Source organism: Cetorhinus maximus, chromosome 25 (genome assembly GCF_964194155.1).
Source record: "Cetorhinus maximus chromosome 25, sCetMax3.hap1.1, whole genome shotgun sequence".
Classification (NCBI taxonomy): Eukaryota; Metazoa; Chordata; class Chondrichthyes; order Lamniformes; family Cetorhinidae; genus Cetorhinus; species Cetorhinus maximus.
Window position 1 is genome coordinate 9,329,216 of NC_135903.1, and position 12,579 is coordinate 9,341,794.

Genomic DNA, 12,579 nt, shown 5'->3' on the forward strand with positions numbered 1-12,579 from the left:
ACTCCTCTGCCTCTCATACCATTCTGATGAGGGCCTGATGCCTCTGCCTGATGCTCCCCTGCGTCTCTTTGATACTACAGCCTCTCCTCCATGGCATTTCCAGAGGCTTATCATCTGATGCAGACTTAGCAGAGGCTTCTTCTCCAGCAGTCCTCTGATTGCCAGAGACCTTGGTTGTCACTGCATCCTTCTGCTGTGAACACATGTATTTGAGGTTACCACCAGAGTGTATGCCCGAGCTGAATCTAGATATATGACCCACCTAGGTGTGTGTCTCTGGGCTGGAGGAGGGTGTAGGTGAATGATATGATGGCATACAGGTATGAAGTCACCCTTGGGACTGGGGCTTGCTTCAGATGCCGTGGCTGGCCCCACTCTCTTCCTGCTGGGCCTAGGATGGAGAGAATGAGTGACTGCCTAGACTGGCCCAAACATGGCACTCATCAATCACTTTGATTTTCCAATATTATCTGGATTACACATGCTTCCTCATGAGATGCTTGAGGGAGACCAATCTTGCAGTTGGCATAGGCACGATCCTCCCCAGCCAGCTTGGCAGCCTGCTGCTTGAACGCAGTAAGCGGCCTGAGCTTAGGCATCCCCGCTCCCTCTCTCCCTCCTGTTGTTGACCACCTTCTCCTCCATAAAGATGAATCGTGAGCATGTATGAAGAAGAATCAGTTACAGGCTGCTAATTCTGTGGCTGCTAACTGACTTTGTGACTCGCCAAATCCTGACCACCATGTGCATGGCACAAGTGAAAAGGGTGATGGAATACTCTCCACTTATCTGTATGAGTGCTGCTCCAACAACACTCAGGAAGCTGAACACGATCCAGGACAAAGCAGCCAGCTTGATTGACACCCCATCCAGCACCCTCAACATTTACTCCCTCCACCACCAAGACAAGAGCGGCAGCAGTGTGTGCCATGTACAAGGTGCATTGCAGCAAGTCACTAAGGCTACTTCAACAGCACCCTCCAATCCACGAGATCTACCAGCTAGAAGGTCAAGGGCAGCAGATGCACGGGAGCAATAGCACCTGCAAGTTGCCCTGCACTCCACCCCATGACTGCATCTTCACTGTGGCTGGCTGAAAATCCTGAAGTTGCCTCGCTAATAACAGAGCACATGGACTGCAGGGGTTCAATAAGGCAGTAGCCTACTACCTTCTCAAGGGCATTTAGGGATGCACAAGAGGAATGCTGGCCTTGCCAGTGACAATCAGGTCCCATGAGAGTAACAAATGAATGGTGATGTGGATTTCCTGTACTGCAGGGCAGCCCTCCTTTGCATCGCAGATGCTGACCCCCCTGGCGACCTCTTCACAGGTCACAGTGGTCATTTGGGTGGGCCTCCTGTGGCCATCCCTGGAGAAGAGGTCATCCTATCTTCCCTCTACTGCCTCGAGCAGATGCTTCAAGGACACAACACTAAAGCGGGGAGTGTGATTTATTGCCTTCTGCTGCTCATTCTTCCCATTGGTGAAGGCCTGTCCAGGTGCCTTTTAAATGTGGTGCCCGGACAGAAGGGCAGGGTGCCTGACTTCCTGCCCACCTGCTCCGCCATGAGACTCAATGTGAACCGCACGTACACATAACTAAAGAGACGGGGAGCGGATAATTGCGTGTAAAAGCCTGCTTTTGCTCACTCCAAATTCCTGATCTCGTCACGGAACTTAGGGCAGGAGGAGACAATTCCACCCCAGATGTTCTTATTAAAATGCCCTTGCATCTAAAAAAATGCTAAACATTACTTCCTTCCAATTTTTTTTGGTGAGCCCAATCTTTTCCTCAGGGTGGAAATATCTGTGCAATATCACACACCATCTAGGAGTCTGCAGCGAAGCATAGCTCACAATGCATTAAATGTTTCCAATTTTATCATTAAATAAAGCAGAGATTAAAATAAGATCACAAGTCAGCTAACTACAAATGAAATCGAGTGGTATTAATCTTTATGGCACTAATATGTCTAGGGAGTTTTGCAGCCTCTTCAGTCCATTAGTTAATAAAAAGTGACTTCACAGCAGCATTCCAATATCGATACAAAAGGATCATGCAATAATAAAATAAAAACATAGCAGCAGGAAGCCAAATGGCCCCTCGTATATCCTCCACAATTCAATGAGATCAAGGTCAATCTTCTAAATGAACTCCACTTTACCACGCTGACATACATCCATTGATTCCACGGATGCCTAAAAATCTAGTGATCTCAGTCTTGAATGTACCAACTTACTGAGCATCTATAGCCATCTGGGACATAGAATTCTAAAGATTCCCAACCCTCTGAGTGAAAAAAAGTCTCAAATGGCCAACCTCTTTATCATGAGACCGTAACCCTTAGTTCTAGACTCTCCAGCCACGGAAAACAATCTCTCAGTATCTATCCTGCCAAGCCCTCTAAGAATGTTATACTTTTCAGTCACCTCTCATTCTGCTAAACTCCAGAGAATATAGTCCCATTCTGCTCAATCACTCCTCCCAAGGTTGTCCCCCTCAGCCTAGGCATCAATCTGTTAAACCTTTGCTGCGACCCCGCTAAGGTAAGTATATCCTTTAAGTAAGGAAACCAAAGTTTTACACAGTACAGTACTCCAGGGATGGTCTCAACAAAAGCCCTATATAATTGCAGCAAAACTTCCTTACTCTTATACTCTAAACCCCCTTGCAATAAAGGCTAATATACCACTTACCTTCCTAAATGCTTGCTGTATCTGCATGTTAACTTTGTGATTCGTATACAATATCCAAATCCCTCAGAAGACCAGAATTTATTAGTCTTTCACCTTTAAAAAAAATCTACTTTTCTATCTTCCTATCAAACTGTATAATTTCTAAAATTCCCCACATTATAATCCATTTTCCACCTTCTGGCTCAGTCACTGAACTGTCTATATCCCTTAGTAGCCTCTTTGTGAAAGCAAATCTGACTTTATTAAATAAGGGGACTAATTGCAAGTCAATTATATAGGTTATAAATAGTTGAGCCCAAATATTGATCCTTATGGCACACCAGCAGTTACAACATGTCAACCTGAAAATTATAATGTTATTCAAACTCTGTTTTTTGTCTGCCAGCCAATCTTCAATCTATACAAAATATTACCCGCAGTCCTATGAGCCCAAACTTGTGCAACACAACCTCTAATCTGGCACTTAATTGAACGCCTTCTGAAAATTCAAGTATTCATTGATTCCCCCTCATCTACCCTGTCAGTTACAGCCTCAAAGAACTCCAAAATGTCTGTCAGCCCTGAATAAGTCCTGAATAAAAACAGTTCAATTTTCCTTAAATATTTTCCCTTCCTTCCCTTCTGATCGCTTTAGCTTTTACATTCAGGCAAGTACATTCACACTGTCAAGGCACATCACCTCCTGCAGCACATCTAACAAGCTCAGAGAAACTCAAATTTGACAAAAAAACAACTGACGTGAACTTAAAATAAATAAACTTGCGAAATAAGAGTAGCTTAGACAGTCAGCAGTCTGGCAACTCAGTTCACTTGGGTGATTAACACATTTTTCCATGGGAAAGCTTGATTCGTCATACATTCAGCCCACATACAGGGGCTGAATTTGTATGTCGGAGGCAGGAAATGGAATTTGGGACTGTTTCCAGGCCTCAAACTCACCTACAGGGGGAAGGAGGGAGCAACCTCTTAATTTGATTGGAGTTGGGTTTGGCAGCCAATTCAAGACTGCAGGTATGGGAGCGGAGGCGGGCCAAAAAAAGTGTAAGTGTGATTTAAATCCCCATGACAGGCGTTACTGTGGATGCCATTTAAATCTGCTCCAGGCAAGGAATGGCACTTTGAGAAGCCTGCTCAATGGAGGTCCTGGTGAGCAGATGACTTTGATTGTGTCACCTTTATGCTACTGTCTGGGACTCTCTTCGTCATTTTTCAAAGGATATCCTTTGCACCCTAGGATCTATCCAGAAATATCCAGGTTTGAAGTGAAGATTTGTGGCAGCCTGGACTGTTAGAGAATGAAACACATGGAGGAAGCTCCTATTATGGTTGCAGACGAGCTGAACATTGAGGGACAGGAAGCCCTTCCTGTTGATGAATCTTATTGGCCTTTCACTAGGTGCCTTGATGGTCACATGGGTGCAACTAATTATGCCCTGCACCTGGAAGAACCCAGCGCTGGCAGTGAAGTCCAATGCCCTTTGCACCCAAGAGGCCTCATCAGTCATGAAATGAATGTATTGTCCAGCTCTGGCATATAGGACATCAGTGACCTGCGGGATGCAATGGTGTGCAGCTATTTGCAAAATGCCACAAAGGTCCACTGCTGATCTTTGATTCTGGCACCTTCCAAGCAAGTTCAAGGCCACAGTGATTTTGACAGCTGCTGGTAGAGCATGACAACCAGTGCTGTGAGGTGCCAGGTCACGATGACTGCAACCATCTGCTGGGGGAATCAGTGTCCTGTGGCACTGAGCTTCAATCAACTCCAGGAAGCTCCTTCTTTGAGAGTAGATCCTATGCGGGGGCTACAGCCACAATGTCCTTCCTGTCCTAGTACCTTAAGAGGCCTTAATCGGGGATCAGGCGGGATCACATTCTCACCCTCCCCCGCTGCCCTGGTGAACACAGGTGGCTCCAGGAACAGCATTGCAGAACCAGCACTGGTATTTCAGGCCCTGTTCAGCTCCATTCCCCATCTCAGGGTGCCCAAAAATTCAGCCCCATATTGCAGGTCTCAGCTGGCTTGTTGTGATACAAATCCTGCAGGTTGCTTCTGGCCATGTTTATTTGTTCAGCATGTCACCGGAAAATTTCTTCTATTCATTTATAGCATTATTTTTTTCTGATTGATACTGCTGATGAAAAGATGTACAATTTTTCTAGAAATACTGACCAAAGGAACTCTTTCCAAATGTATTCATCATATTACTAGACATTGTCAGTGCAGACTCGATGGGCCAAAGGGCCTCTTCTGCACTGTGTGATTCTGTGGTTCTGTGATTGCAGTGAGGGAAACCATCCCCACTGCTGCTCACAGTATTACGGTGAGCTGTGGAAGAAGCTTCAGCTTCAGTACCATGTGCAGAACATATGGAAGATGGAAATTTAAACAAAAATAAAAACGATGACTGAAACAAATGTTTTAATGACATTACCTCTCAATCTTCTAAACTACAGAGAACATAGGCAAGTTTACTCAGCCTCTGATCATAGGGCAACCTTTCCATCCCAGGGACTGATCTAGTGAAACTTTGCTGTACTGCCCTCCAATGTAAGTATATCTTTTCTTAAATATGGAGACCAAAATTGCATACAGTATTCCAGGTGTAATGTCACCAAAGCCCTATACAATTGCAGCAAGACTTTATTCTTATACTCTGATCCCCTTGCAATATAGGTCAACATGCCATTTGCTTTCCTAATTGCTTGCTGTACCTGCATGTTAACTTGCGTGGTAAGATGCAAAAACAAATAAAAGGTGACAGTAGTCTGTGGAATGGTCACATATCTGAAATGTTAGTTAAAAATAAATTCAGTAATTCCTTATATGATCCACACAACAATCTCAATGGTACAAGGCAAGCCACTTTTACACCTCATTCAAATGTCTGTATCTTAACTTAATTGCATTTCATTTTAAAGAATTTAATACCATAAATACCAACCATATTCCTGCTATAAACCTGACCCTGCAGGTGACCTCTGTCTTAGTTCTAAGGGGTCAGAACTTATGCACCTTAATTGACTGAAACAGGGAAAGAAGAAAAATTAAAGTTTTGTAACTTACCACCTGCAAAATGTCTTCATCTTTGGGCATAACTGAAAGTTCCAATACATCCTCACTAAATACAAGGAGAAAAAAAAAGACATGTTTTACGAAATCTACATCAATGGCATAAATGTCATTGACATATTTTTTCTTTGATTTTAGTCCATGGAACTATGCCATAAAAATTAAATTGCTGAGTCCAAGGACTCCTAAAAAGGAGAACACAACAATGAACCAAACAAATTCTTTATTGCCAACCATGCTATTTGAGGAGAGATCTAGCAAGAGCAATTAACACTATACAAATTAAATGTCCTAAAGGAACTGCCTAACATTTGATTGGGGATACGATTAGGATATTGTGATAGGTACAGACTGAGATAATCAAACATTCCAAAAGCTACAACAGGACTGCTAACACAATGACAGCAGCTTGATGTCCCTAATTATCAGATGCTAAAATGTTGAGGCTGGCAGCACACCCAAAGCACAGAACACACCCAATGTGGCTCACTAGCAGAAAGGCTACTGGGAGCCTGCATGCACACTGTACATTAAATTCATTAAGGGTTCAAAGAAAATTGAAATTAGTCTCTCTCACCAGAACGCAATTGCACTAGCCATATGGCACCTCTCCCAAACAGAGAGGGAAGGCCCCTTTTACCGAATGATGACATTTCCTATTGATTCCAACTGAATTACACTGACAAGTTTGCACACATTACCACAATACCTTTGGAGTGAAGGTAGCTGCATGGCAGTGATCACTGAAAAAGGAAAAATCAAGTGGTTGTCTTTTAATATGTTAACTTACCTGTTTTGAATTAGGGATATTACTTGAGAATATGTTTTGCCAATTATACTTTCTGCATTCACCTTCACAATACGATCCCCTGAGGAAAACAAAATGGTTTTCAAAGAGTGAATTTAAAATATGTCTTTGAAGACACAACTTACTGTTTGAAGCAATACTTTATACAAATTGGAGTTCAGAATGTTAGGTTCAAGAAAGCGCATTAACTATTACAAAAGTTTCTTTGTTTGTCTGTCCACAGTTGGAACTTGATTCATTCTCTACACTAGAGTACAATTACATCCTCCTCATATCCATATTATACAGATGCAACACCATCATCTGAGATCCTTAGATGTTGCTCCATTAAATACACAAAGTGCACATGTAGCTTATTTCCACAAGTAGTTGAACCAAGAATTTCAAATATATAATTTCTCTCAGACAGCACCCCTACTGTGATTGGTCCTCCAATCACTCTTCATCTTTTTCCCTTTCTCTGAAAAACCCAGAACTTGTGTTTGAAGCACACACCACCAGCTGTATAGTTTCTTATTTAATAAATCTGGTTTTGTTGCTGAATCAGTTCAACCACAGCATCAACCACATATCTACATAGCTGAGAGGAAAGGGTGACCTGCTCCTTGGCCTTTTGCAGATACTCTTCAGCTAGCCAACAGATGTTATGAATGCAGTTCAGAAAGAGTTACCTTCTCATTTTTCTCTCTCCTAGCTTAATCTCTGTTTGGCAAAGGAAAAGGACATGCACCTTTCACGGCAGAATGTCAACATGTTTTACAGTCAGTGTGGCCTTTTCGAAGTGTGTCTACTATCATAATGCAAGAAATGTTATGCACAGATAGGTTCCACAAACGGCAATTAAATAAATCACTAGAGCAACTGTTCGTTCAGGGGTAAGTGCTGGCCAAGACATTGAAGAGAACTCACTTGCACATCTTTAAATAATGTCATGGGTTCTTTTATGTCCATCTGGGGAGGCTGATGGGGTCTTGGTTTAACAACAGCTCTGAAAGATGGCACTTCTGACAACGCAACACTCCCTCAAGTGTTGCACTGAAGTGCTGATCAAGATTATGTGCTCAAGGGCAGAATTTTCTGGCTGGCGGGTTGGCGAAGCGGGAGTGGGCAGACGCGGACCCAATCGCCGCCCGCGATCAGGTCCGTGCCACCATTTTACACAGGCGGGCCAATTAAGGCCCGCCCAGCGCGAATCGCAGCTCCCAAGGACAGCAGGAGTGGGTGGGCGAAGGTGGGGCTGCCATGACCAATGGTGACCCGGCAGCCTGTTTAAAAAAGCTGCTGCAGCCTTTCAAAGGCTATCAAACATGGCTACTGGAAGGGCTCCTCAGAGCGCTGCTGGTGAGCAGGCCAGGCAGGGGGGCACTGCGCCTCTCGTTTTTTGGGCAATTACCTTGCTGCCCTCCTCGAAGAGGTAGCAGCACGGCAGGAGGTCCTCGCACCCCAGGATGGGAGGAGGAGGCCCCCTACATGACCAAACATGCCCGGGAGGAGGTGGCGGAGATAGTCTCCCCCCACCAAATCTGAGTGTAGTGACTGCATTGAATCATTGATGGCATGTGTCCTTTGCTGGGTGGGCCAGCAGACATTGTCCATGCCTAGGTCACCCTGAGAGGGTGGTGATGAGATGGGTTCTGCACCCGCAGCATATGGTACAGTGACACCCACATTACTGTTTTGGGGGCAACCTGGAGGAGCTGCACCTAGGCGCTGTGCTGGAACTGCAGGACATGTCAAAGTCAGGGTGAGGACATGCTGGGAAGGGAGCTTCAAAGTGGCGTGGCACCAATCGATCTGCTGTCCTCTGCACTCCACATGCTTGCGCCTCCTTGCTAAGGAAGGTTAGAACATGTGGTGCCAAATGTGATGTAGGCAGCATTTGGCCAGCGGGAGAGGGGGGGAGGGGAGACAAGCCTGGCATCTTTGTGTGAGTGCAAGTGTTCAGCAGCTGCGGGATGAGGAGGCACTGGAGCCCTTCAATGTCCCACTCTGGTTGGGGTGGGCCGTCCGCAAATAGAGTCCAGGTACAAGTAACACTAAGCTCTTCTCTCCTTAGCCCTAGATCTAGAGAGGTGCCATGCGCCCAGGTCCACTGGTGTCAGTGAGGCTGGGATGCCATGGGCAGGTACGTTTGCCCAGCACTAAGATCATCATTGTTCCCCCAGCAGCCATGGCACTGCTGAATGTTCAGTGATTGAAGTTTGCAACATGGCTTGACCATTGCTTATGGAAGGATGAGCGCATAATGATCTGGGGTACAGGGATGCACATTGACATTGTCTCCACGTTAACTAATCAAATGACCTTGTTCTTCCTTTCAGCATTAGCGGAGCAGGGTCAGGAGGAGGAGCAGCAGGGGTCCCCTCTCACACTTGAGGGCCCTGAAGCCTCGGACTCATCAGCATCACACCATCTCTGCCAGGCAGACACCAGCGCAGATACTAGCACCTCAGTGGGAATTAGGTCAACGGCTAGTGTCCCGGGGCACAGCGGTGAGGGCACTTCACAGTCGCTGGAGAAGTTGGCAGAGACAGAGAGTGCCCATGGCGCCAGCAGTCGGAGGACTGCAGGGGACCAGGCATATGCTCAGTCGTTGGCTGATGATGAGCCTCTGGAGTCGTCCGCGAACTCAGGAAATGCGGCAGGGTGTGCAGGAGCATCTGGTGGAGATACATGAGACTATGCTTGGCTTGGTGTCTGTGGTGGAGGAGTCTACGCAAATCATCACTGATGCAATGAGCCTCATGGCCGAGCGCCATGCGTCCTCCATGGAGGGCGTGGCGACTGTCATGGAGAGGCTCCTCCAGGAGACCAATCAGGGCTTCCTGGGGATGCGCTCGGACCAACAAGCCCTCACTTCAGCATTGACCTCAGCTGGTCCGTGCCAGTGTGGGAGATGGTCTGGGCACCAAATTTCCCAGCTCAGTGCCCATCCATCCACAGTGAGCAGGGAGGTACGAACTGACCTCACATCGGCCCAGTAGCTACGTGTCGTCTCTGCGGGCTCCTCTCAGGGCGCTCCGGATGAGGGCGGCAGCTCCTCCACCCCTCTGCCAGTGACCGTTGCATCTGATGAGGCTACAACGACTGGGGAGATGCCAGCTGTGGAACTGGGAGCTCCCTCCCAGGTGAGGCCAGCACAGGCTCCATGGGCCAGAGGACAGCCGCCAAGATCATCGAGGGCAAAAGGACAGCAGAATCAGTAGGCTGTCTCAGATGCCAGTCCCAGCGAGGGGGCAGCACCAAGACGTAGCCCCGAAAGCGTAAACATAAGGCACCTTAGGCACACCTCGGGTTTATCACTGGTGTTTTTGTGTTGGCCCACAATAAGGTCTTTATGAGTTGGTGTGCTGTTGAACACCTTTTTGTCATTTTGTTCTCTTAAGTTCCTTTTGTTATACCATTAAATTCAGACATGTCACCATGGCTGAGGGTGCCTCTTTTCTTCTGCAGGTGGATGGTTATCAATAATGTTATGAGTGATTTGTGGGACATTCAGCTTTATTGACAAGGCCTTTAGTTAATGTTCCTATCCAGGCAGACTTTGCACTCAGGTATTGAGTATGGAGCCTGCAGCCCAGACTTGTCCTGGAGGTCCACATGTGGTGTGCTAGCTGAAGGTTCGTTGGATTGAAGCCTCCCAGGGTTCCCTGCCTCCCTGGAGTATGCCCGGGTCAGCATCTATCCCCTCAGCATTTCCCTGTGCATGCTCATCCTCGGACTCACTGCTGGACTCATTGTGTACAGCCGCAGCCACTGCATCCACATCTTCTTTGTCCACAGCATCCCCCTTTCCATCACAAGACTGTGGAGAGCACAGCATGCAACCACTATCAGCGACACACCATCTGGGGAGTACAGGAGTACGCCTCCTGAACGGTCCAGGCATTGGAAGTGCATTTTGAGAAGGCCGATGGCTCTTTCCACCACAGCCCTTGTGGACACCTGGCTCCTATTATACCGCTGCTCAGCTTCTGTTCTTGGATGGCGGAGAGGTGTCATGAGCCACCTTCTGAGGAGATAGCCCTTGTCACCCAGCAGCCATCCATCCAGCCAGGCTGGAGCACTGAAGAGCCCCTGCACCTTGGAGTGTCTGAGGGTGCAGGCGTCGTGGGAGCTGCCTGGTTATCTTGCACAGAGTTGTAGAATCAGCATCCTGTGATCACACACTATCTGCACGTTCATGGAGTGGAAGCCCTTCCTGTTGACGAAGGCACCGGGCTCACCTGCTGGTGCCTTGATGGCCACGTGTGTACAGTCTATTGCACCCTGGACACGGGGGAACCCAGCAATCACCGTGAAGCCTCTGGATCACTGTGTCTGGCTTGCCTGGTCCCAACAGTAGTGGATGAAGGTCAATACACGCATGAACAGAGCGTCTGTAACCTGCTTGACACAAGTGCGGACAGCTGATTGGGAGACACTGCAAAGGTTACCCACCGACCCCTGGAAGGAGTCAGAGGTATAGAAGTTGAGGGCAGCTGTGACCTTTAGAGCCACTGGCGTGGGTTGTCCACCCACACAGCAGAGATCTCAGGTCCAATCATCTGAAAGATATAGTTGACTATCTCCCTTGAGAGATGGAGCCTCCTTCGGCACTGCACCTCAGGCATATTGAGATAGCGGCTTCGCCACCTGTACACCCTGGCAGCAGGATAGTGGCGTCTTCTGCGGCCCCTTCCTCCTTGGACTACCTCTTGGTCCTGCACCTCTTATGCTTGTGCCTCTCCTCCCAAAGGTGACTCCCCTGGAGGCTGCACATGCACTCCTGGCCTCCTCCCCCTTTTAGCCCTCCCTTCCTCCTCAGGGGAGGTGCCTCCAGTGGAGAGTTCAACTCCCATTCCCAAGCTAAGGGAAGGACTCCTGAAACCTGCAGGCCCAAAAACAATTCTTCACTGCAGAGTGCTGACCTGAAGGTTGAGTCCAATCTAAGTAGCTGGTATGCGTTTTGAAGTATTGCAGCTCACACAGGCAAGTATCAGTTACTTTGCAAATTAAATACTTGACAGAGCACACTCGCAACCCCCCCGAGCCCTCTTATCCTGCCCGTGGGTGAGGTTTACACAAGTGTCTCTTACCCGCCTGCCTGTTGCGCCCGTGCGACGACCCGAAGATTGCATGGGTGCCGAAAAATAAGCGTCAATTGTTGCCTCAAGGGCCTTAAGTGGCCCGTTAATTAATGGCGGGTGTGCATCGGAGATCATTACGCGCCCACCCAACGAAATATTGTGATGGCGCACGGTGACATCAGGGCGCTCGCCCAACGTCACCACGTGTAATTTTTAGCATGGGCGTGCGGGTCCCACCCCCGCACGCCAACGGGAAAATTCTGCCCCAAGTCTCTGGAACGGGGCTTGAACCCACAGCCTTCCAACACAGGCGAAAGTTCAACCACAGACAAGGAAGACACCTTCAGATTCTTCGGATGACATAGCCAACAATTTGCAGTGTGAAACATAACACTGACATGGACAAATATGGGTTAATTAAGGAAAGCCAGCATGGATTTCTTAACGGAAAATCGTGTTTAACTAACTTGCTGAATTTTTTCTAAGAGGTGACTGACAGGGTTGATGAGGCAATGCTATTGCTGTGGTGCACATGGATTTTCAAAAGGCATTTGAAGGTTGTAAGCAAAATTATAGCTCATGCAATAAAAGGGACAGTAGCAACATGGATGCAGAATTGGCTGAGTGACAGGAAAGAGGGAGTAAGGGTTAATGGATGTTTTTTTGGGTGGAGGAAGGTTTGTAATGGAGCGTGCCAGGGGTCAGTATTAGGGCCACTGCTTTGCCTGATAAATATTAATGATCTAGTCCTTGGTGCAATTTCAAAATTTGCGAACGATACGAGCATACAAAATAGAAGTCGGCCATTCGGCCCCTCAAGACTGCGCCATAATTCAATAAGATCATGGCACATCTGTTTGTGCTTCAAATTCCACATTCCTATCTACCCCCCGAGAACCTTCAATTCCCTTGCCTAAAAAGAATCTACCTT

General features: G+C 47.3%; 1 protein-coding gene across 13 annotated transcripts in view; it reads right to left on the reverse strand.

Annotated features, from left to right (window-relative positions):
• Window positions 1-12,579, reverse strand: part of arhgap23a (Rho GTPase activating protein 23a) — a 501,306-nt gene that overhangs the window by 136,046 nt on the left and 352,681 nt on the right. For all 13 annotated transcript variants that reach the window (XM_078529389.1, XM_078529391.1, XM_078529390.1 and 10 more), the window contains 2 exons: window positions 6,562-6,640; window positions 5,766-5,820 (listed from right to left, as the gene is read on the reverse strand). In XM_078529389.1, coding sequence (XP_078385515.1) covers window positions 5,766-5,820; window positions 6,562-6,640 — 134 coding nt within the window. The remainder of the gene's footprint in view (window positions 1-5,765; window positions 5,821-6,561; window positions 6,641-12,579) is intronic.